This window comes from Camellia sinensis, chromosome 11 (assembly GCF_055761805.1).
Source record: "Camellia sinensis isolate YWXY chromosome 11, ASM5576180v1, whole genome shotgun sequence".
NCBI classification, from domain to species: Eukaryota; Viridiplantae; Streptophyta; class Magnoliopsida; order Ericales; family Theaceae; genus Camellia; species Camellia sinensis.
This window is the reverse complement of record NC_138971.1, coordinates 145218200-145243707: the sequence shown is the minus strand read 5'-3', so window position 1 is coordinate 145243707 and position 25508 is coordinate 145218200. Positions and strand designations below refer to the sequence as shown.

The 25508-nt window shown below is 30.5% G+C and overlaps 1 protein-coding gene and 1 long non-coding RNA gene across 11 annotated transcripts; one reads left to right on the top strand and one right to left on the bottom strand.

Annotated features, from left to right (window-relative positions):
- The first annotated feature begins 2690 nt into the window (after positions 1–2690).
- Positions 2691–12497, top strand: LOC114307275 (uncharacterized). Of its 9 annotated transcripts, none has more exons than XR_014344755.1 (5): positions 2711–2974; positions 5964–6022; positions 8979–9074; positions 10697–10855; positions 10949–12497. It is a non-coding gene; the product is annotated as an uncharacterized LOC114307275 (long non-coding RNA). The 9 variants fall into 9 exon arrangements; XR_014344756.1 differs by having other exon boundaries at positions 2734–2974; positions 8991–9074; XR_014344758.1 differs by lacking the exon at positions 10697–10855 and having other exon boundaries at positions 2692–2974; positions 12013–12497.
- Positions 12498–13655: 1158 nt separating this feature from the next.
- LOC114321506 (disease resistance protein RPM1-like) lies at positions 13656–17817 on the bottom strand. 2 transcript variants are annotated; one of them, XM_082895830.1, is made up of 2 exons: positions 15512–17817; positions 13656–15415 (listed from the first exon to the last, which is right to left on the bottom strand). In XM_082895830.1, exons 1-2 carry the CDS (start codon positions 16710–16712, stop codon positions 13932–13934), a joined length of 2685 nt encoding a protein of 894 aa, XP_082751956.1. In that variant the 5' UTR covers positions 16713–17817; the 3' UTR covers positions 13656–13931. The 2 variants fall into 2 exon arrangements, with proteins under 2 accessions (XP_082751956.1, XP_028124478.2); XM_028268677.2 differs by having other exon boundaries at positions 13656–15699; positions 15904–17512.
- Positions 17818–25508: the final 7691 nt, after the last annotated feature.

Below are 25508 nucleotides of genomic sequence, written 5' to 3'. Positions count from 1 at the left end.
ATCTTGGAAATGGTGAAGGGTTAGTATTCAAAGACAGGGAACTATCTTGTCACAGCCTTTGTTATTTCCAAGCTATTTGTGTGACACTTAGACAATCACAAGTATTAGTGATGCTAAGTCAACCTAACCCACAAACTTGCAAGAAAGACAAGTAGGAAAACAAAGAGAGTTTGAGAGAATGCCTTTGTATTCATTTTGAGAAAGCTTGTACAACTCTTGGATGATGGATGGAGCAAATGAGCCCCTCTCCTATTTATAGGCATCTTAGGCCTTTTCTAGAATATTCAAGAGCATACAAGAAAAGGACTATGGAGAAGCTTCTCACAGAAGCTTTCCTTATCCTACAAGAGGGTTCTAGAATCCTTTCTAAAAATATTTATACAAACATTTACCTCATTCTAGAAGAATGTACAAGGGTCCTTTACTACCTCTATTTCTCTAAGAGGTCCTAGAAGCTTCTGTTGCTACAATTCCTCCAATCTTCGTTTGAATGCTCTAGAACATTTTCTTAGATCCTTCTATGTACATTATAGAATTGTGTACCATATTCTCATATTTTCGCAAGTCTTCCAGGAGCTTCATGAATATTCCATTAGCCTTTCTTTCTTGAGACTTCCTCTTGGTAGGTAATTTTGTATAGGAAATTTGGTGGAACGTGGCAATCTGCCCATTTAAGAATAGCCTGAAGTGAGTGACTCTCTCTCTCTCTGAAATTCTATCCCTCCAAGAGGCATCTGTTATGCGACAAAATCTCTATTTACTTTTAGAGTTAGCTTTGATTCAAAATTAGACAAAAAAATATCACAATAGCTGTTACATAATACAAAAATATAATATTATAGTAGGATTTAAGTTTATATCAGAGATGTGAATTATATATACTAAAATATTTTTATATCACGTGATTATCATTGTCAATGTGTTATTTTATGTTTAAGTTCTAACAAAAATTATGAGTAAACTGTAAAAAACTTGAAACATGAAAGGTCAAAATATGAAAGTAGCCAAACATAAAAGAGCAAAGTATAATTGCTCATTCAAAATTTTAATAATAAATAACGGAGTGATTATTTAAAATTGTTCAAATTAAAATTACAAAAAATAAAATGAAATTTTGCTCAAATTAAATAAATCAAAAATAATTTACCTATCAAATTTGATTATTTGGATTGAATAATCAAATTAAAATTTTATTTAAAATGTGAAATACAAAACAATAAAATTTGAGTGTAGTAAAGAAGTTGTGTAAAACATCTCCAAAGGGGTAAATTACAAATAGACCCCTTGAGGTTTACTTAAATTACAAATTATTCTCTGTGGTTCTAGAAATTACATTGTGTCCCCTGAGGTTTATAATTTCATAACAACTTGGTCCTTTTACTAATAAATCATCAAGTTAATTAACAATTTTTAAAAATGTTAAAATTTTATTTCAATTAATAATTCAGATAATTTTATTATTGTATATATGAACAGTTAGAAATTTCATTTTTTCAATTATTTCTGTTAAATAAAAAATTCTGACAGGAAGATATTTGTAATTTTTCAAACCACATGAGACAATTCGTATTTTAAACAAATCTCAAAGAGTGTATTTGTAATTTACCCTTAAATATTTTATCAAATGGAAAGAACATTTACTATTCATCAAATTTATAGGTTATCGTTGCACTAAATAACTTCCTGAATAATCGGACTTTTTTTGACCTCGTTTAGTAATTTTTATTTTTGTTTTAGTCAGAAAGTTACTATGAGCATCATATCATTCTATCTATTTTTTTTTTTATATTTTTAATATAAAAAATTAAAAAATTAATAAAATAACCTATTTCAAAGGAGGCATTTTAACTTAATTTTTACCTATATCCAAATTTTGAATTTATGCATTTAATCAAATAAATAATGAAAGATTTATGCAACATGCTCTATTTTACAGAAGCTCAAACTACAGGGCTGAATCTCCATTGCAATTTGTCCGCCGTGATCAAGGTTTGTCTTGGGCTAAGGCTAGTGTCGCTTGTGTCTAGGGCCTCGAAAATTAAGTCTAAAAAAAGGATCCCAAATTCATTATCTTGTACTGTATTAAAAATTTAAAATAGTCCAATTCTGTTTAATTAATTTAGGCCATTTTAAAATGCCTCAAAAGGTCTATTTGGCCTAATTAATAAAAGACCCAGTTAAAAAATATTTATAAATATTAATTGTTAGTCCAATTAAAAAAATAAAATATATGTATATATTAGTCGTTAGCCTAATTCTATGTGGTCTTTTTTTTTTCCCTTCCTTTTTACAGTCTAATTATGTGTTTTTTAATATTTTGTTTTAAATTTTTTTACATAATATTTATTTATTTATTTAATTGATACATCTAATTTACATATATTTAAAAACTATAATATTTGTATTTTTTTTAAACAAAACAAATTTGCCAAATACAAAAAATATAAAAAAAATACGAATTATAAATTAAAATAATTATTTTTAAAAATTTTAAACTAAACTGAGTGATTTTTATTTTTATTTTTTATGAATATTTAGATCAAGTTTGAGAAGACTAAATAAGTTTACTTTTTCACTTTTTTTGTATTATGTGTAAAAAAAATAGAGAAAAGATGTTGATTAATGTGACCTAAAAAAAATAAAAAGATGAATTAAGTGCACTTTTTTAGGTCCGCTAAACTTAGCCTTAAAAGCCCGAAAAATTATCCCAAAAAAACTCAGGGCCGGCCCTGTGAGCCATGGGTTGATATTGGATCATCGATTCTAGGGTTTCTACTCTCATTCATATTCAGCGCTGATACTGATCACTACTAGTATGACATCCTTGACGATTTTTCTCCCTAGGGTTTCGGTCGAATTACAGAATCAACGTCATCGTGGAAGGAGAGTTTCCGTGATCTCATATGAAGTGAAGAGTTCTAGGGCTTCTTAGTGCTTCACCATTCGTAAACGCCATGGCTCCTCAGTTTTCGGGGTAAATCTCTTTCTAAATATATATGTATGTTTATTTATTGCCTGATTCAGTTGATTATTTAGGGAAAATCCATGTTTTTCACTCTGTTGTTGATAATTGAAGTGTTAATAAGTCTGCGAAATTTGTCTTTTCTTTTACTTGTAAATCGAAAATTGGAATTGGAAATTCTTTCACATCCACTGATTTTCAGCACTTCTTTTTCATCAAATTGAAACGAAAGAGCACCGCCCCCCCCCCCCCCCAAAAAAAAAAAAAAAAAAAAAAATGAAATGGAGAAAATAAAATCGTCTAAATTACACCATTCGTCCCTATAGTTTGTTAATGATGGTGTGAGCTTAGACAAGTTGCCAAAGGCCACTACGTGCCATTTAGTTCAACTTATTTGAACTGCATATAGTTTTTTATTACTATTATTTAAGCGTGTGTGCTAGACTGTTTGGTGCATCTTTAGTTTGCATAGCTTATGAGGCAAAAATAGTTTAAATAAACTAAAAAAAAAAACTTGTTATTTAGAAACTGGAGGAAGGTGCTTTTAGCTTCTGCATATGATTATCAACTTTTTACTTACAATAAGCTACATCAAACAAGCCCATGCTTTAAATTTGTATGGGTAAAATAAAACATTATAATGGCTAAATTAGTCCAATGGATTAGCTTGCTGGGCAAAGCTCTTGGACCTTACTGAGGAGGTCAAGAGTTCGACTTTCTTTACATGTGTGCGAGTCTTTATTCCCTTTGATGGTCATGAATCAATTATTTTAACAAAGTTAATTTATTCCTTTCTTTTGTTGAGCTTTGAAATACTTGAATCCAAGATCCAAAATGCTCTTTGCAACCTTAACGAAAAAAAATAAAATAAAATAAAGAAGATGGTACTTCCTAGAAATCATAGCAAAACTAAAATTTAATATTTACAATCGTGATTCTAAATTTTGTCAAGTTACAAGTCCCTGAAATCAAAGTTACAAGGTCAAATATGATGTTATGATCTACTCAAAAATAAAAAAGAAAAAGAAAAATATGATTCATAATTTGAATACAACAAATCATTAATCAAGAATACATGAGAATAAAAATAAATGGATACATAAACACTCTAATTGTGGTAATGATCTAATCTGGTTGGAGCTCGCTCTGCCTCTCCTCTCTTATTATAGATAATATCCTCCCCAAAAGCTATGTGTTGATTCCCCAATCCAGACATTCAGGATGTGTGCAATTTTCCAATAATCCTCACCTTGTAAGTCCCTATATAGATTTGAAATCAATCCATTAGACATATCTACCAAGTTAGGGTATTGAAGGCTGGTTAGATGTTCAATGCCAAAGGGTAATTCGTCGACCAATTTGCAGTTTCCAATATATAGTTCTTCAAGATGAGGCATCGACCCTGCCTCTACACTCACCCATCTCAATCCTTTTAATCTATAAATTGATAATCTCTTAAGCCTTTGAAACCCACCAAACTGGAAACACAATCCCTCCCCTTCACATGCTTGATCAAGTTCAAGCTCAACTAGATTAGGCAAACCTTGAAAGGATTGTAGTGGATCAATATTCCTTAACTTACTCCACCTTAAACATAATCTCACCAGGTTGTGAAGAGAAGGTATCCAATGTGGTAGCCTCTTTAAACATCCTTCAAGGTAGAGCGTTCGAAGAAGTCGAGGCAGCAATGGCAACTCCTTGGCTTTTTGGTGAATTGTTAAAAAATATTATTTTCTGTTTGGAGGAGTTTTTGGCAATGGCAACTCCATTGGCAGCTCACTGTGGATGCCCTAAGATTTTATCTTAATTTTGTATTGTTTTGATTATATTATTCTCAATTGTATTCAAGGTTTTGTTGACATTGGTTATCAAAATTGTGCATCGGTATACAATTATTTTTAGCTTGTTAACAAACAAAACTAGAAGTGGTGGCACACACGATGTGTGTATGGGATTGGTGAAAAATGTTGTGAAGTCCAATTCAATTAAGATCTGAAAACTGGAACAGTTTTTTGAGCTATGTAAAATGTGTGGTTAATACAAAATTTTAATTTTCATGTTTGCCACCAAAATTTGTGAAATCGTATCTGTTAAAAATAGCATAGAGTTCACAATAACTTGGGTGCTCATGTTATATAATATAATAGAATCTTGTTTTTATACATTTGTTTGGGGGATATTTTTGAGTAGTGTTGGTGGTTAAGTTTGCTGGTTGAAGAACAAAAACCAAGATAGATGGATCGTTTGAGTATTCTTTTGTGCATCCCATGATCGTAGTTGAGGCTGCTATTTCAATGTGTGGCACTACAGGAAATTACACATTCAATGACTAAAAATGTTGACTAAAAAAAATTTAGTCGCCAAAGATACACGCATTAGCTACTAAAAAAAATTTGGTCGGCTAAAGATACAATCTTTAGCTACTAAAAATATTTTGTCGGCAAAAATACACTATTTAGCTACTAAAAACAAATTTAGTCGGTAGTTAGTTTACTTTTGGCTACTAATTACGTGTTAGTCGTTAAAAATAGGATTTTGGGTGACTAAAAAATAATTTGGTCCTTAATTGTACAATCTTTAGCTATTAAAAATTTATTTTATCGGTATTTATTTCATTTTTGGCTACTAATTGTGTTTTAGTCGTGGAAAATAAGGTTTTGGGCGACTAAAAAATAATTGGATCCCTAAATGTACAATCTTTAGCTACGAAAAAAAATTTAGTCAATATTTATTTCGCTTTTACCGACTAAAATTTAGTAGCCAATTGTGACGAAAAGTTTTGGAGGGAGGATTAAAATTTTCGTGTTATTCCTAAATAAATTAGCGATGAAAATTTGTTTTTGGTTGGAAAAAAATTGGGTTTTGTTCTTATTGGCAACTAATAAGAAATCGTCGGGAACAAAAAAACTAGGGAAACAATAATACAAGTCGATTACCCTCTCTCTCTCACTCACACCTTTGTGACTGTTTCTCACTCACACCTTTGCCCTCTTCTCTATAGCTTTGTCTCCATCGCCATCACCGCAAGGGTTGCTGGAGCATCATCGCTTTGTCTCCCAGGTATGTCCTTTATTTCGCCACTCTCTCTCTCTCTCTCTGTGTATCTCCCTCTCGATTTCTCTATCTTCTTCTCACTGTCTCCCTCTTGATTTCCTTCTCTCTCTCTGTGTCTCTGTTTACACACACACACACACACATATATATATTTATATTTACACACAAATCATATATAAAGAACTTTGATTCTTTATATGATCGATTATACACTGGTAAATATCATCTAAAGATGGATTGGATACAAGTCGTTTACATTGATTAGCTGGCAGTTGCTTGGGGTGAGATGTTATTGAAATTAGGGCAATGTTATTGAAGTTGTTGCTGAATTAGAGAAATGCTGAAATTAGGGCAATGCTGAATTTCTATATAACTTCTTCCATATTATGGAATTAAAAATGGTTTGTCGTTGCAAATTATAAATAAATAAAAAAAAGAAGTTTAATTTGCCTAGAATTGTGGGCATATCATTTACCATATGCTGTAAAACAAAATCTAAAAATAATAACAATAATAATAATAACAAAATACAACTTCTATCAATCTGAGAACTGGTAAATAACAGGCAAAAAGTGTGTGACTGTATTTGTTTGTGTGACTGTATCTATGTATGTGTGTGTGTGTGTAAATATAAATTGAGAATTGAGAGAGTACACAACCAGGAAGCTATGAAGCACGGATACTTCAAAAAGGGTGACGTATCCGTATTGGATACTTATCGGATACCGATACTCCTCGGATACTCGCGGATACGTATCGGATACTTCTTAATTAATTTTTTATTAATTTTGAAGTATCGGATACTTAATTTTGAAGTATCGGATACTCGAAGTTATATATTACTTATAATATTTTGTTTAGTTCTTTGATAAGAGGAATATAGTGAGAGTTAAAGTAATAGAATTTGTCAAATTGATGTATCCTTGTTGTCTCTCTCACTTCTCTCTCGCTTTTTCACTCTCTCACGTTTCTTCTCTCTGCTCTCATTTTTTTTTTGGTGTTGGCATGTAAGGATGATGTTTAATTTGCATTTGCTTTTGCTTTTAGTTTTGGATGTTTTATGAATGTTTGAGCACTTTTAGGTTAATAGGAATCCCTCTCCTTATTTATTAATTTACTTTAAGTTTTATTTTCATGCACATTACATTATTAAAATTATATATAAAAAAAAAAAATTATGAATGTATCCCCGCTGTACCCGTATCATACTTTTTCAAATTTTGACATATCGCCATGTCCACATCCCCATATCACCATATTCGTATCCGTGCTTCCCAGGCTATCATTGATGACTTAAAAAAGTATATTTGCTGAAATTTTTATTTAAGAATGGTTTTTTGGTTTTAGCTAAGGCCTTGTGATATTCAATGATGAAGGGGAACAAGTTGAACCTATTGACCTTGAAGACTCTTAGTTTGATAGGAATTTTTCTTCTTTATCAAGTTGTCTTTTGCTTTAGGTTTTATTTTTATGCATACTGCATTACTAAAAATTGTTAAAATAATATTTTTTACGAACGTATCCCCGCCGTACCCGTATCCTAGTTTTTCAAATTTTGTCGTATCGCCGTATCCGTATCGTATCGTATCGTATCCGTATCCCGTATCCGTATCCGTGCTTACTAGCCAGGAAATGATTTTAGAAGAAGAAAAGATATGAAGTTTATTGGAAAACTTATTGAGGAGATGAGATGAAATGAGACCAATATATTACACCTGGTACAATTGGAGTGTTGTCTTGGTGGTTGGGAACAAAATTCAAACAAACAGTGAGGAAGATTTGGAGGCTTGTACCAGTAGCAATGTTGTGGTCAACTTGGAGATTAAGAAATGATGTTGTTTTTAATGGTTATCAGCCAAATATGGCAGAGCTTGGTGAAACATTGAAAGTGAGGGTTGGGCTGTGGGTTATGTCAAATTTGCCTAGTATCCCCTATTCAGTGCATGATATTGTAGAAAACCTGAATCATGTTATGATCTGTCTATGAGATGGCTAGTTGGAGGTGTTTAGCTGCTTAGTATTGTCTGCTGTTGTGTATTTGCTGGGTCTAGGGGTTGTTTTTCTTCTTGTTTTGGTTGGTTACTCACCAGCCTGGGTGTGGTGCTGTGATGATGTTTTTGCACCATTTCCCCCCTCATTGATGCAATGTTCTTATACTTTGTATTGGTTATTCATCAATAAAGGTTTCTTTTTGTTGATCAAAAAAAAAAAAAAAAAAAAAAGGAATGTGAAACTGAATTTGCAGTTGAAATTACAATGAGAAGGCAGGAGACTTGCCAATCCTAAGTTCCCAGCAGCCATGGCTAAAAATTGCTTGAGACTTTTTTTTCTTTTAAGACTATGTTTATTGGTTTATAGTTTAAAAGTGGTTATACGTCAGTTAGCGGAAACCATTGTATGCTCTATGAATAAGAGAAAAAAGAAAGAAAAAAGAACACTATGCTCAGCCCTAAAAATTGTTTATTTAAGGAAACTAACAAAAAGTTTCTAAATTCAATTCCCAAACTTCCATCCAAATGTAGGCTTCAAGATCAACATCGACTAAGTTTAGATGCTAGGAATCTTTAGACTGAATGTCTCTTTTCCACTATCCTACAAAAATAAAATCTTTACTTCATTCTCATCTTCTCTTTTTACTTTTCTTTTCATTTTGTTACACAAATCCTTCACTCCAAGCATAACCTATGTATAGTAAACCACTGACTTTTAGATTAGATACTGATGTCATTAACAAAATCGTGGACTGAATTAATTAAAGGAGAAGACATGATTGTTCTCTTTCCCATTTAGAAGCAAACATTATTCTTGTATGTCAATTCATAGATGTGGACTGAGATATAAATTATAGGATAGATATATTCCACTACCATTTTATTTATCTACATCTTAATTAATGGTTTATTGCTTTGGTCCACTTGTTAAGGATTAGTAGTTACTGTTAGTTTCTGATTTAATTCTTCAGAGTACCTCGCAGAAAGATTACCCTATATTCCTTGCTCTTCTGGTGTTTCATTGTGCGTTTGTTGCGGTTGGCTTAGCTGCAGTTGTGTAGGTACATGTAAGTCATATCCGTTGCTGCAGGAACTTCTGTTTATGTCATTTATGTCCATTGCTCCATAAACCTGAAACAGAACATTAACCTCACACAATTTCATATTTTCTTGATGACTAATAACTCCCTGCAGTGGAATCAGTTGAAGTTAGCTACTCTGAAGTAAAATCGGCCCCTAAACAGAAACTGGTAGTACTTGTGGTCAAATTTTGATAAGACCTGGTGGTTTAAGTAGTATAATAAAAGGAAACATTATAATCAATGTTACTTGGAATACCAATCATTTGGAAGAGTAACAACCTGATACATACTATAGAACATGAGGGTAGGCTTAATGTAGATCACATTACCTCCAAGTGTGAGACTTATTATCAACTAAAGCTAGAAATACAAAATAAAAAAAAAAAAAATTTTTTTTTGATCATGCAGAAATGGAATCACAGTTTTGTTTTTATCTGTCATGAGTCACAGTTTTGTTTTTTGTAATATGTTCTTACATTTTACAATTGAATCACAGTTTTGTTTTTATTTGTCATGAATCACAGTTTTGTCTATTTTGTCTTTACTATTTTCCGGTAATTTTGCTGGACGATGACCAATTTATGAACGCACTGTTTGTAGTGAAATTTTGATTTGGTCATAATGGATTTTGTAGTAGTACTTTCTTCTTGTAACTTTCTTTGAAGGGCTTATTTTCTTGTGCGAAAATTGTGTTTTTCCTAAAAAATGGCTAGTTCTAATTCTAAAAACAAATAACAAATAAAATAGGATGTCAAACAAATTGTGTGACTTCTCCATGCTACATCACTTTCAAGTTTATTAAGTTACTAATTTTTGAGTACCAAATCAAAATTTGTAGGAAAAAAAAATGATGACAGAGGAACCATGACCATGAGGCCTGTGTAGAGAGAAGACAACCACAAAATTAAAGAAACCAAACCTTCAACAACTTGCTTCTTCGTATATCCCTTCACCACTTCTAGGATGTCTGTCACTTCGGTAGCTTGTTTCTTCGCATCCAGTCCAGTCATACCCTTCCAAAGTTCAGTGATAGCCTCAGGCACGTGTTTGTCACGAACCGAATACATATTCCCCGACCTTTTAGAAGCGAGTCTAGGGCGCCCTGAATCAACAAAAGTTTGGACAGAGTTTCGATTCCTACAAATTGCATAAAATAGTTAGAAATTTTCATATAAAAAAAAAAAAAAAACTAAAGCTAAAGCAGTATAAAATTCAAATAGTACCAATTTTTGGTTGATTCAGAGTTTCCTAGTGTCCTGAAGCCATTTTCTCATTCTTTTTGTTTGCGTCGAAAACCTCCTATTTCTTCCTTCGCTTTTGTTTCTCTGCCATGCCCTTTTCTCCATAAAATAGCATCGTCAGGCATCCCTACAAGAGATAAAAAAATTATAAAATTTAATTAAAAAATCATAGAAACAACATAGTTTTCTTCTTGAAATAATAAAGATCAGAAAATCAGAAACATATTGAAAACACGCTTTTCAGTATTGAAAAGCATTCGAAAAGTATGTTTCTGATTATCTGATCTTTATTATTTCAAGAAGAAAACTAGATTATTTTTATGATTTTTTACTGAAATTTTATGATTTTTTTTTTATGTCTTGTAGGTGTGCCTATGTTGTCAGACAAGATGACGATGCTATTTTATGGGAAAAAGGGCATGGCGGAGAAATAGAAGCGAAGGAAGGAATGTGAAGTTTTCGAGGCAAACAGGAAGGAGAAAGTGGCTTCGGAACACGAGGAAACTCTGAATCAACCAGAAATGGGTACGATTTGAATTTTATACTGGTTTAGCTTTAGTTTTTTATTTTTTTTTTGGTTTGATTTGAAAATTTCTATCTATTTTGTGTAATTTGTAGGAATCGAAACTCTGTCCAAACGTTTGTTGATTCAGGCGCCCTAGACTCGCTTCTGAAAGGTGGGGGAATATGTATTTGGTTCGTGATAAACACATGCCTAAGGTTATCACCGAACTTTAAAAGGGTATGATTGGACTGGATACGAAGAAGCAAGCTGTCGAAGTGACAGACATCTTGGAAGTGGTGAAGGGTTAGTCTTCAAAGACAGGGAACCATTTGCCCATTTAAGAATAGCCTGATGAGTGACTCTCTCTTTGAAATTCTATCGCTCGAAGAGACATTTGTTCTGCGACAAAATCTCAGTTTATTCTTAGAGTCAGTTTCGGTTCAAAATTAGACCCCAAAAAAAAAAAAAAATCATAATAACTGTCACGTAATATAAAAATATATTATTATATTAGGGTTTAAGTTTATATTAGAGATGTGAGTTATATTTACTAAAATATTTTTATATCACGTGATTATCATTGTCAATGTGTTATTTTCTATTTAAGTTTTAACAAAAATTATGAGTAAATTGTAAAAAATTTGAAACATGAAAGGCCAAAGTATGAAAGTGGCCAAACATAGAAGGGCCAAAGTATAATTACTTATTCAAAATTTTAATAATAAGTAACAGAGTGATTATTTAAAATTGTTCACATTAAAATTATAAAAAATAAAATGAAATTTTTCTCAAATTAAATAAATCAAAAATAATTTACCTAACAAATTTGTAATTATTTGGATTGAATAATCAAATTAAAATTGGATTTAAAATGTGAAATACAAAACAATAAAAATTGAGTATAGTAAAAACGTTGTGTAAAACATCTCCAAAGTTATATAAGATGTAAAGAAAAAATGTCAGTTTAGACGTTATCATCAAACTGATACAAGATGAAGAGAGAATAAAATATTTTATTAAATGAAAAGAATATTTATTATTTATCAAATTTGTAGGTAATTGTTGGGCTAAATGACTTCCCGAACAACCAGACTTTCTTTATCAAATTTGATGAAAATTGAATTTAATGTTAAAGTGTACTTCATCAAATAAATAATTACAGAAGCACAAACTGCAGGTGCTGTATCTCCATTGCAATTTGTCCTCCATGATCGAGCCATGGGTTGATATTCGATCATCGATTCTGGGGTTTCTACTTTGATATTCAGCACTGATACTGATCACTACTAGTCTGAAATCCTTGACGATTTTTCTCCCCAGGGTTTAGGTCGAATCACAGAATCAACGTCATCATGGAAGGAGAGTCTCCGTGATCTCATATGAAGTGGAGAGTTCTAGGGCTTCTTAGTGCTTCACCATTCGTAAACACCATGGCTCCTCAATTTTCGGGGTAAATCTCTTTCTAAATATATATGTATGTTTATTTATTGCCTGATTCAGTTGATTATTTAGGGAAAATCCATTGTAGTGTTTGCTAGAGTTTTAGAATTATGATTTGATAATAGAGTTGTATTTTGAGTTTGTGAGTTTTGGAATTATGATTTGAGTGTGAAAAATTTATTTGGTTATAAATTTTGAAAAGAGTTTTAAATTGAGTTTGAATTGAGTGATGTGACATATGATATTTGATACAAAAACTTACAACTCATAACCAAACACATAACCCAAAATTCTATTCAAAACTCATAAAAATTTTAAAAAAGTTTCACAAATATTTTTTTTTTGTAATATAAACGTAATAGGTGCCAAAAAAAAAGCAAAAACCGAACACTGTTCTGGTCAACCGGCCGGACTACCGGACGTTCGGTGGGACGACCGGTTAGCATAAATTTTCCCGCCTTGGAAAGATTTTTCAAAAGTGAATGTGGAATTAATTTTTGAAAACGCTAAACAAACACCACACTCAAAAAAGTGAGTGTGGAACTATATTTTGAAAGCTCCACCAAACGGAGACCATGTTTTTCACTCTGTTGTTGATAATTGAAGTGTTAATAAGTCTGTGAAATTTGTCTTTTCTTTTACTTGTAAATCGAAAGTTGGAATTGGAAATTCTTTCACATCCACTGATTTTCAGCACTTCTTTTTCATCGAATTGAAACAAAAGAGCACCCCCCCCTCCCCCCCCCCCCCCAAAAAAAAAAAAAAAAAATTTAAAATGGAGAAAATAAAATCTTCTAAATTACACTATTCGTCCCTATAGTTTGTTAATGATGGTGTAAGCTTAGACAAGTTGCCAAAGGCCATTACATGCCATTTAGTTCAACTTATTGGAACTGCATATAGTTTTTTATTACTATTATTTAAGCGTGTGTACTAAACTATTTGGTGCATCTTTAGCTTATATAGCTTATGAGGCAAAAATAGTTTAAATGAACTGAAAAAAAAAAGCTTATTATTTAGAAACTAGAGGAAGGTGCTTTTAGCTTTTACATCTTATTATCAACTTTTAACTTATAATAAGTTACATCAAACAAGCTCATGCTGTAAATTTGTATGGGTAAATAAAACATTATAATGACCGAATTAGTCCAATGGATTAGCTTGTTGGGCAATGCTCTTGGACCTTACTGAGGAGGTCAAGAGTTCGACTTTCTTTACATGTGTGCGAGTCTTATTCCGTTTGATGGTCATGAATCAATTATTTTAACAAAGTTAATTTATTCCTTTCTTTTGTTGAGCTTTGAAATACTTGAATCCAAGATCCAAAATGCCCTTTGCAACCCTAACAAAAAAATAAAAATAAAAACCAGAAGACAGTACTTCCTAGAAATCATAGCAAAACTAAAATTTAATATTTACAATCGTGATTCTAAATTTTGTCAAGTTACAAGTCCCTGAAATCAAAGTTAGGAGGTCAACTATGATGTTATGATCTACTCAAAAATAAAAAAGAAAAAAGAAAAAAGAAAAAAGAAAAGAAAAATATGATTCATAATTTGAATACAACAAATCATTAATCAAGAATACATGAAAATAAAAATAAATGGATACATAAACACTCTAATTGTGGTAATGATCGCTCTGCCTCTCCCTCTCTTAGTATAGATAATATCCTCCCCAAAAGCCATGTGTCGATTCCCCAATCCAGACATTCGGGATGTGTGCAATTTTCCAATAATCCTCACCTTGTAAGTCCCTATATAGATTTGAAATCAATCCATCAGACATATCTACCAAGTTAAGGTATTGAAGGCTGGTTAGATGTTCAATGCCAAAGGGTAACTCGTCCACCAATTTGCAGTTTCCAATATATAGTTCTTCAAGATGAGGCATCGACCCTGCCTCTACAGTCACCCATCTCAATCCTTTTAATCTATAAATTGATAATCTCTTAAGCCTTTGAAACCCACCAGACTGGAAACACAATCCCTCCCCTTCATATGCCTGATCAAGTTCAAGCTCAACTAGATTAGGCAAACCTTGAAAGGATTGTAGTGGATCAATATCCCTTAACTTACTCCACCTTAAACATACTCTCACCAGGTTGTGAAGAGAAGGTATCCAATGTGGTAGCCTCTGTAAACATCCTTCAAGGTAGAGCGTTCGAAGAAGTCGAGGCGGCAAAGACAGAGAATCTAGATCAATGATCTCATCTTCTTCTGTTGCTTTAACGCCTAGCGAACGAAGGTTGTTCAACTTCTCAAGGGAGGAGCATAGTGCCCTCCCATCTTCACTTCTCAACTTTAGAATGTGTAATCTTCGTAGTTGAGTTAGCTTCCCAACCTCTTCCAGTATAGTACCACCACTATTGCCATGGTTTACTTCAATAGAACTGAGTTTCTGCAAGGATAACAAACTTCCTATTTTTACTGGGCCTTTGAATCCGAAACTATAATGAAAAGAAAAATAGGTATCTTCTTTTTCGATGCGATACAACAAGAGATGGCGAAGTCGTTGAAGGTTCAGGATCTCATCAGGCAACTCAGTGACATATGTGTCATTGAGGTCCAATGTTTCCAGGTTTTGAAGCTTTCCAATTGACTTCGGAATGATTTTCACATTGGTTTTCCTCAAACTTAGATACCTGAGATGAAGGAGTTTCACAACTTCATTTGGGAATGTCTCCAATGGGGTACCTTTCAAGTCTAACACCGTTAAGAGCCTTAGACCACCGTTTGACGATGCAAGCATAGACAACTTGGATAATGAATATGTTGCGTCGAATATGAGCAAAGAACGAAGTTGAGTGAAACACTTGCTTTGTTGTATATCTTGCAAATGTTTATGGATTGATAAACGTCGCACCTTTTCAGGCCACGTTCTACCTCGTTCACTGGCTATGGTTACCATGTTCTGCTCTTTTGACTTTGAAACAATAATTTCACGCCAAAGGTCATGGATGCGATATGATTTGACCCTTCCATTTGTCCTTATCTCTGCCACTTGAATTAAACTTCTACTGATCAGCTCATTGAGGTAGCATTCAGCAATTTCTTCTGCTGTCATTTCTTCTTTCATTTCTATAAATCCTTCTGCCGCCCATAACCGAATCAATCTCCCACGGTCAATAAAACAATCCTCTGGGAAAATGCTCAAGTACAAAAAACATAACTTCAGATAGTATGGCAAATCAACATAACTGAGTAACAATACTTTATTCATGCTTTGGAGTTTACCATTTCCTCCTAGTTCCACACCAAGGCTGCGGTAGATCCTCTCCCATTCATCAACACTGGTCTTGTCCTTTATTGATAAAAGACCACTGATTGCCACAATTGCAAGAGGCAATCCCTCACATCTTTTCAAGATGCCTCTAGAAAGTCCTTCCAAATGTGAAGGGCAAGGATTCCCTTGAAATGTCTTCCTGCAAAACAAGATCCAGGACTCTTCAGGAAGCAAGGGGCGGAGATTATAGACATTGCCATGATATCCGTTGGCAGCAAAATAGGCTAAATCTTCATTTCTTGTTGTCATCATTACCCGGCTACCACAATTGCCATTGGGGAATGCATATCTGAAAGATTGCCATGCATGAATATCCCAGACATCATCGAAAACAAGGACATACCTATTTTGTTGTAGGAAAGCATTAATTATCCCTTTCAAGCTGTTTGTATCCATGTTTTCCACACCTTGTGGGACTGGTTGCTTGACCTCTTCAAAGAGTTGTTGGATCATGCCTTTTAGGAGGTCCTCGATCTTGAACGATTCAGAAACAGTGATCCAAGCGTGGTTCTGGAAATTATGCTTAACTATTGCGTCATCAAAGACCTTTTTGATGAGTGTGGTTTTTCCCAATCCGCCCGTTCCTACTACAGAAAGCATCTTGAGTCTAGGATCTCCTTGCATCAACCACTGAATCAGTAGTGATTTGGGCTTGTCGATGCCCACAAGCTCAGCTTCTTCGAGTAGAAGGGCATCACCACGACAATCATACCATGTGGACCTTGAGCTTTGCTCCAGTATACCACATTTATCCTTGTATCTTTGATGCCCATTCGAAATATTGATGACTTTGGACTTGATTCTTTGTACTTGAAAAGCAATTCGACGACGAGCTTTTAATGTCATGATAAAACAAGAAAACTTACGAAGAAACCCGCCAAATCCATTGCCATGATGTCTGAAGCAAAGCATGAAAATGTCTAGAACATCTCTAGTGTCATATGCAGCTTCTCTCACTTGCTTGACCCATACTTTGAGTTCCGCGTCATTCTCTTCCATAGAATCAGCAACTCTGAGGAAAGCTGTCATACGAGCGAATTCATCTCTGATGCATTCGATCTCTTCCCGAACTCCTCCTGTCAACAAATTCACCTCTTCCTGGAGGAAGGGTGCGAAGGTGGCTAGTAGATGCAAGACCGCACTCTCTGCCATTTTTTCTGTTGTGTGTTTCTTGCACTTGCAGAAGCCTGGGGGTTTGTAATACAAACTTTATAGGGATGATGAGGAAATGATGGTCTGAATGGTTTTGCAGGATAAGTTGTGAGTTAGGAAAATGGGACTTTATAATGCTCAGATTAAATTTGATTAATCTGCCTGGTAAGACCTGGATCAATGCATGACACTTTCTAAGAAATAACCCTTCTTCTGCAGCATCAGCATCATCTGTCGTAGTCATCATCTTCTTCTTCTTCACCTAATGGGACAGCTCCTATTTTTCAAAAAAAATAAAAAAATGATGTATCCTAAGCTTCGTTTCAACTTCTACAAGCTTTCGTGAAAGAAATATTAAGCGTAATAGGGACATTATTTTGTGTGGTGCCCACCATCTAATGAAAATCACAAATAGGTTGTGTGGACGACTTTTGTCTCTCACTAACCCAATCTTATTATGGTCCGTATACCAAAATGAGGTTACTCATGATGGTGATAAAGTTATGTGATGTTACTGTTATAATCAATATATAATCGCCTTCGTGGGTTGAGAAGTCACTGCTGTCTTATAGGTCGTTTGCAGTTTGTTTATTTAGTGACTTTTTTTTTATTATTTTTTTACGAAAAGATATGTAGAAAAATATAGAGATGATGTGACAATTTGTAGCAAATAAGCAAATAAATTGCTTATTTAGCAACTTCCTTAACTCAAGTAGTTTGAAGTATGAATGCTAATAACCCTTATCCTTCTTGTAGTGGGACCTATGCTCTAGAAGATTTAAGAACATTAATAAATAAATAAAAAATACAATGGTCCAGGTGATATCGTTTTCCTTTTTGATTTCATGATTAAAAAATAGAGAACTTGTTAATCAAATTGTTTTAGAGAAATTTATTTGATACCAATGCACTTTAAGAAAGATCAAAAGGTTATTTTCAATTTTCAATTTTTTTTGTTTTGTTTTGTTTTGTAACTTTTTATTATTGAATTCATATATAGAAATTTACCTAAAAAAAATAATGTAATCCAGATTTAACTTTGATATGATGTAGAAATGTGGTGAATATAATGTCGGTGAGATGTTAAAGCCTCTTCCACCAAAAAAGAAAACGAAATGTTAAAGCCTCTTAAAAGTCAGACTCTCTGGAGAAATTATGGGGAAATATTGCCAAAATGGGTTGTTAAAGGTCACCCTCTTAAAAGTGATCCACCTTTATAACTTGGCTCATAAGGAAGAAAGGGGGGGGGGGGGGGGGGGGGGGAGGGGGAATTAAAATGGAAGTTAAAGAACTTGAGATATTGCACTTTTTAAAAATACTTTTCATTTCTTCTAAAATAAAAATAAAAAAACTCTTCATGGATTCAAATAAAAATTCCTCTTTTTTTTTTTTTATTAATCTAATCTTGATTTTAAATAATGTTCGAGCGGTATTTATAAGCATTTTTCTTTTAACTTTTCTATAATTTTATTGGTTGAGCACGCATGGACTTTAATAAGTATCCCTTTGTGCAGTTGCATGTTGTATTTCTTTATATTTTTAATTCTAAACCACTAATATTGTATTTGGATCTTAAATTTATTCTCAATTATTTTGAGCTTTTCTTTTCATTATTTTTTCTCCCTTCATAAAACTCATTCATAAATCAAGATCCAAATACAACATAAATAAAATAAAATAAAATAAAAAACAACGAAGCAATATGGTCTTGCAAAGTTCTTAATGATAATTGTAGTTGAAATAAAAGTAGTAAATAACAATGACAATGATAGATTGGATGTATATTGCTTGGATTTTTCTATTTTATCATCATTAAATCTTGGGTATTATTTTTAAAAATATATATATATATATATTATAATCAGTAGGACGGAAATAAGAGAAAGGAAGCTGCATTTGCAATGGTGAGATTTAAACTCAGCCATTAAAAGAACGCTTCATTCACTAGATCAACTTTATATTTTATATTTTTGTTTTTATTTATTTATTTTTGATCCATCCAAAAAAAAAACTTTATATTTTTTTCTTAAGCGATAAAAAAATTAAAAATTAAAACACCGTAGAAGGGGGCGAAAACAGAAAAAAGCAAAACGGTACAAAACACATCTATGCATAGCTGGCTATTTCTTGCTTCCCCACATAGAAAATGAATGGAAAAGAAATATTGGAAAAGAAAGAGAAAATGGAACAAGAGTTTCAAATTTAAAATAATAATAATAAAAATGAATTGGAAACCAACTGAGCGTGATCGGATTGGATGGATAACAAGGAAGTGGGAAACCAAACGAGTTTTTGTGGAAGAAAAAAAACACAAAGTTGTCATCTTCATTTCTTGCAAGTTCTTTGCAGCATCTGGCTTAGAATTTTATTAAATATAGCGGGGAAGAACATATATACTAATAAAATTTTTAAAGAAATTATAATATCGATTTCTATTAATATAATCTACTACTATTATAAAAGTGTGAAGATCTTGTCATGTTTTTTACTTTTTTTAAAATTTTAATTTTACCCTTTTAAATCTATTATATTTTTAAAAAAATTATGAAGAGTATTATATAAACTAACTATCTCTTTATATTTGGATTATTGTGTTTTTTACTTTTTTTTTTTTTTAATCTCAAGCTTATCCACTCAAATATATTATATTTTCTAAAAGTCATGAAGAGTCTTATATAAACTAACAATTTCTCTATATAAATATAAAGTCAGGGCTTTTTGGCACTTTTTTTTTCAAAAAAAAAAAAATCAAAAAAAGTCAAAAAATTTGACTTTTAACATACTTCTTAAAATAGGCCAAACAAACCGTCTCCCTTTTTAAAAAATAGAAAATAAATAAAAAACTTGTCTCTCTATTTTTTACATTGATGATGATGGAAGAACATAAAATAATTACTCTTTCTTATTTTTTGTCTGTTTCTATACTGATATACATAATATTTACGATTGTCTATCATGGATCAAATCACTATAAATAATTTTGGTTGAATCTTGAAATTGTATACGTTCGTTTGAATCTAAATAGAGGAAAGCACTTGCATTTTTAAAATAAAAATTTGTGTTGCATTTCAAAATTTCGCAGGTTATCTTTATACGCTTTCTTTTTGTTTAAATTATATTTTATAAACTGTAATATTTTACATAATACTTTAATAACCAAGTTATGATATCAAAATTCTACACAAGAATCACTTTCGTTGGTTTTATTTTTTAAAGTTTAAAGTTGTATGTGTTCGTTTGAATTTAAACAGAAAAAAGTGCATACGTTTTTAAAATAGAGATTTGTGTTGCATTTTAAAATTTTGCAAGTTATCTTCATGCATTCTCTTTTTGTTTAAATTATATTTTATGAACTGTAATATTTTATATGATACTTTAATAACCAAGGTATGATAATAAAATTCTAAACGAGAACTATTTTTGTTGGTTTCATATTTTAAATCTGTTTTGCAATTTTTGACTTTTCATATTTTTTCAATTTTGGTACTTAAAGATATTGAAATCTAATATCTGATAATCTAATAGAATTGAAAAGTAAAATATTGGTAAAAAAATTTATAAATTCAAACATGTATTGATTTATTATTATTATATATTTTTTGTTATTATTATTATTAATTAATATTAATAATTTTTTTTTTCTAAAAAGAATATATAACAAATTATTTTCTAAAGATATTTAGATTAAGTGAATCTAAATTTAAAAGTAAAATTAAAAAATAAAAAATATTAAATTAAGTGAATCGAAAAAGAAAATAAAAGGGTTATTAGGAAAAAAAAAAAAAAAAAACAAACAGTATCAAAGACAAAAAAAAAAAAATGAAAAAAAAAAATTCAAAACTAAAGTATGAAAAAACAAATCAAACAAAACACTGTAAACTTCTTTTTTTTTAAATCTTTTTTCACTAATCTCTAATTTTATACAAATCATTTGCAAGTTCCTTTTAATTTTTATGTGAATTTAATAATCTAATTAAAAAATAGTGCATATATACAAAAATATAATACTAAACATATGTATTATGAACAATTATTTAATAATGAATAATTAACTTTTCATTGTTATCCGTATTATATTGTTATAAAAAATTTCACATATAATTTTATAATATCTTATGTATGTCAATTTCTACATATATAAATATATATATAATATAAATGTAAATTTATATATGTTACTGTATTCATACATTGTCAATATGTAATGCTATATTACCATCGGATATTTTAATTTTTTAACATGTATCGCTTTAGTAATATAGTTATATTTGTTAGAAAAAAGTTACAGAATTGTGTATTGTACTCTTATCAATTTATGTTTAATACATACATATATATATATATATATACATACATGTCAAACAAACAAGTGTTCATAACAAACATTTTCAATAACAAATTAAGACTTTATAAAACACTTTCATCACGACAATAATTGTATTTTTTTCCTTACCAAAAAAATCACATTATTAAGGGAAAATAGATTTTGAAATTCATAACAATGTGATATTGCCACAAACTTTTATTCATCAAAATATTTTTATTACAATGAGTTATAATAGTCAGTAAGAAGATGGTGAAACAAAAATTACAAAAGATTTATTGCAACATGCTCTCCAAGTAAAGTTAGACGAGCTGAAGTAAGAATTATATAATTTGTTGTGAAATTCAAGAAAAATAATGTACCTTATGCACACATTTTAGTCAAATTATAAGGAAAAAAATTAAATGATGCTCAAACATTATCGCAGTAACTCAATGATACAGAAAGTAAGTATATTAAATAAAAAGTTTCAATCAATTTTTGTTATATACTGATTACTTATAGATGCCATAATAAATTATGTAACTTGACAGTTTCATAAAAGTGATCTTGTAACACTTATAAGTATGGATCTATAAATATCATGAAAGTAATTATAAAATTCATATATCGATCGAAATATTAAGTTATAATATTATTTCATTTTCTTAAAAAAATTATTTCATATTTTCTATATAAATGAAAATATACTAATGACTAATGTTATAAAAATATATTACATATTAATATTAATACATTTTTACACCAATAATATGCAAATAATATGTAATATTCAATAAATTTGTATTATGAGATTAAACTATTAAACAAAATTATGTAATTGTGCAATTAATTTCATATCTTCAATTGTATTATAAGTACAGATTATGAAAAATTGTAGTGAAAAGTTGACAAAAAAATATTTGTGTAATACTATATATTTAAAGGACCTACTTATTGTTTATTATTTAAGATAAAATTGTGATTTTAACAATTTAACTATAAATTAATGTTTATGTTTATAAAATTTTTCATTTATCGTTTAAATTTTTTTAGCCGAGTATGTAATAATTTCTTCCTTAGTTGTATTTTAGATACAAATCAATTTATTGATACAAGTGTCCATACTTTGTGTATATATATATATATATATCACATATCAATTTAAGAGACTTGCATAATTACAGTATTAATAGTTGATGAAAAATCACATGTCCCGTTCAATGCACATGCCCAACTATTAGTGTTAAAAAATCCTGAATATATATATATATATATATGTGTATATAATTTTTTTTTTATATTCATGTTGAGTTATAAAAAAATAAGAATTATAAGATAATTTATGAATCCTAGTTATGAGAAATTAAATTTTCTTTTATCCAAATTATTAAATTTTATAGTTGAAACTCTGTATTTTTATAGATATAGATGTGTGGGTTATGTAACTACTCATCATTTTAACAATCTAAAGGGGTGAATCTATATAACTAGCTAATAATCAATAGATAAAATTAGTATATAAAGGAAGTTTATGAAATTGTAAGGGGCGATCACCTTCTTTGGCCCCTCCTGGGTTCATCATTGATCTTAAAGTCATATTTAGTGCATAAATTTTAGTAAGAATTTAAAGAAAAAAAATTAATAAAATATAATTATATATATTTTTTCTTTTATTTTTTAAAAAATAATAAAATATAATTATATTTTATATTAATTTTTTTTTTTTTTTAAATTTTTACTTAAATTCATGAATCAAGCCTATGTTAAAGGTGAAGAGAGACATTTAAAAAGAAATTGAGAAGGAAGCGCCAATGCCACCCCAAAATGTGAGGAACCCGCGTGACCAGCTAGCCCTTATCGACGGCGGCTCCACCTTCCATACGCAACATCTAATCAAAACTTAGGGCCTATTTTAGAAAAATAGTTAAAAGTTATTTTTTAGTTTTAATTTATTTTGAATTATATATCTCTCATATTTTTTATATGTTTTTTTTTAAAAAAGATTAAAAAAAAATTAAAAAATTAATTTTTAACCATCTTCTTAAAACAAATCTAAGAACCATGCATCTAGATATTAAGGTACTATTTGGCATTCTCTATAAAAGTCTATTTTTTAATTTTTTAATATTTTTTGAGTTGCATTATTTTTTTACATATTTTTTCGTAAAAATTTAAAAAATATACTTATTTAAATTATCATAAACAACCTCTATGGCCAAGGGAAACGGAAAAAAAAAAAAAAAAAAACAGTTTATTGATTTATTAATTTATTTGAATCACAATACTTTTCTATTTTTTTTGCACGTTTTTTCAAAACAGCCAATAAACTAAAAAAAAAGGCACTTCCGAACATAAGCTTAATATAAGCCATGTTTATTTGGCTTTAAGTGAGAGAATTGGATTAATAATCCTGCGGATCCTATGTAACCCGTATTTGGTTGGTAAAAATACAATGAGATTAGTAGTGTAATGGGAGTATGAATCCCTTCACATAGGGATGATAAACAAACCGAATTATTTAAATTTGATTTGATAATTTTAACGAGTTTTAAAATTTGTTTAAACTTGATTCGTTAAACTTTTGAGTTGATCTCAAATTAACTTTTGTCGAGTCGAGCTCGACTAATTTAGTATTTTTATATAATTTTAGGTTTATTGAATTGAGCCGAACGAGCAATTGATTATTCAAACTTGGTTTGAAAACTTTAATGAGTTTTAAAATATGTTCAAGCTTAATTTGTTTACTTAACAAACTGAGTTCGAACGAGTTATTATTGAGCTAAACACGAATCAAGCTCGAACTGTTTGATTCGTTTATCACTCACATCCTCACATGATAGGATTAACTTTTCCATGGGAGGGGTGAGATTGGGTCTGAAAAGACAATTTTGCCATGCTACAGACCCCCAGTGGGGTGACCCCCACTGACAATCCCCAGTGAGGTGTCACCCCTCCCATTGGTTGAAAAAAAAAAAAAAAAAAAGAAGAGTTTTTGGGCCAATGAAAAACGACCCCCAGTGACCCCCACTGGGGGTGTTAGGCATTTTTCATTTTTATATAGTCAAGGCTTTTATGTAATTTTATAAATTTTTTCCTAACCAAATCAACTAATACCACCTAACTAGTAGACAAACAAATACATTTTATCTTACATATCTAATTTAATATTATCACATTAATAATTTTTTTACTTAATTCTATCATATTCATAATTTCATTCAACCTAATCCACTAAATGATGTCTTAGGCCTTAGATATGGACACAGCACGTTTTTGTTTTTAGTCAAAAAAATCAGTGGAAATATGGCAATTATATTTATTTATATAAATATTATATTCATAAATAATTAAAAATAATAAAAAAAACATTAATTGAATATGAAACATCACTATGATGCTCCGTTTATTTGGATGAAAAATATTTTTTAAAAAATATTTTCCATATTTCTAATATTTGGTACAATAGAAAATGAAAATTAACGAAGAATATTTTTTTATAATCAATGGAAAATAAATTTATTTGAACAGAAAATATTTTTTACTTTTAAAAGGCAAAAAAATAATTTTTCAAATTAAATTTTTTACCAATGTCAACACACGACCACCACTGCTTTTACCTCCACCGCTACATTATCATCACCATCACCACCATTCTCATTGCCATCACCGCAACTGTCACCCTACCACCATACCACCACTTCTACTTTCGTTCTACCACCGCTACTATTTCCACTTGTACTTTCATTCTACTATTGCTACCACCAAACATTTAAAAAAAAAAAAAATTAGAAAAAAAAAATCATAAAATATATCTTTTTTGGTCCAAACAAATGGAATGTGAAAATATAAATTGGCGTATTTTAAAAAGTAGTTTAAAAGTTACTTTTATAATTTTTAATAAAAATGATGTACCAAAAAATATAAAATAAATAGGTAATATAAACTTAAAAAAGTTTTACTCAATAGCCAAAATAGATCATCGTCTTGATTTATTCAGAGACAAGAAAAGAAAGACGTGAGTATCTGTGAGGGCCTGGCTTGTCTTCGGATTGAAGCGTATTGTTGGATTTGTGAGGGCTTATCACGGGTCGTGTTTTAATAATTCGAATTGCACAATGTGTAGAACTTGTCGACGATTTTATTATTGTAAAAAATCACGTTGATGTGATATCGATAGTTATTTGATCAGATCAAATTTCTGTTAACAGTAAAATAATTTTCAAAATATATTGTTGACAAAAATATAATCCGATTAAGTAGTTATCAATATCCGATTAACGTAATTTTTTATGAAAATAAAGTAATCAATGAACGTTACATATTAAACAATTCAATTATTAAAACAGAATTCATGATGAGTCCCATGGGTTCAACATCCCCAACCCAAAATAAGGACAAGGGACAAAAAAAAGTGACAGACATGCGTATTTGTGATGTGTCCCCAACCCAAAGTAAGGGGAGGGGAAAATTTTGAGAAATGATTCATTGCT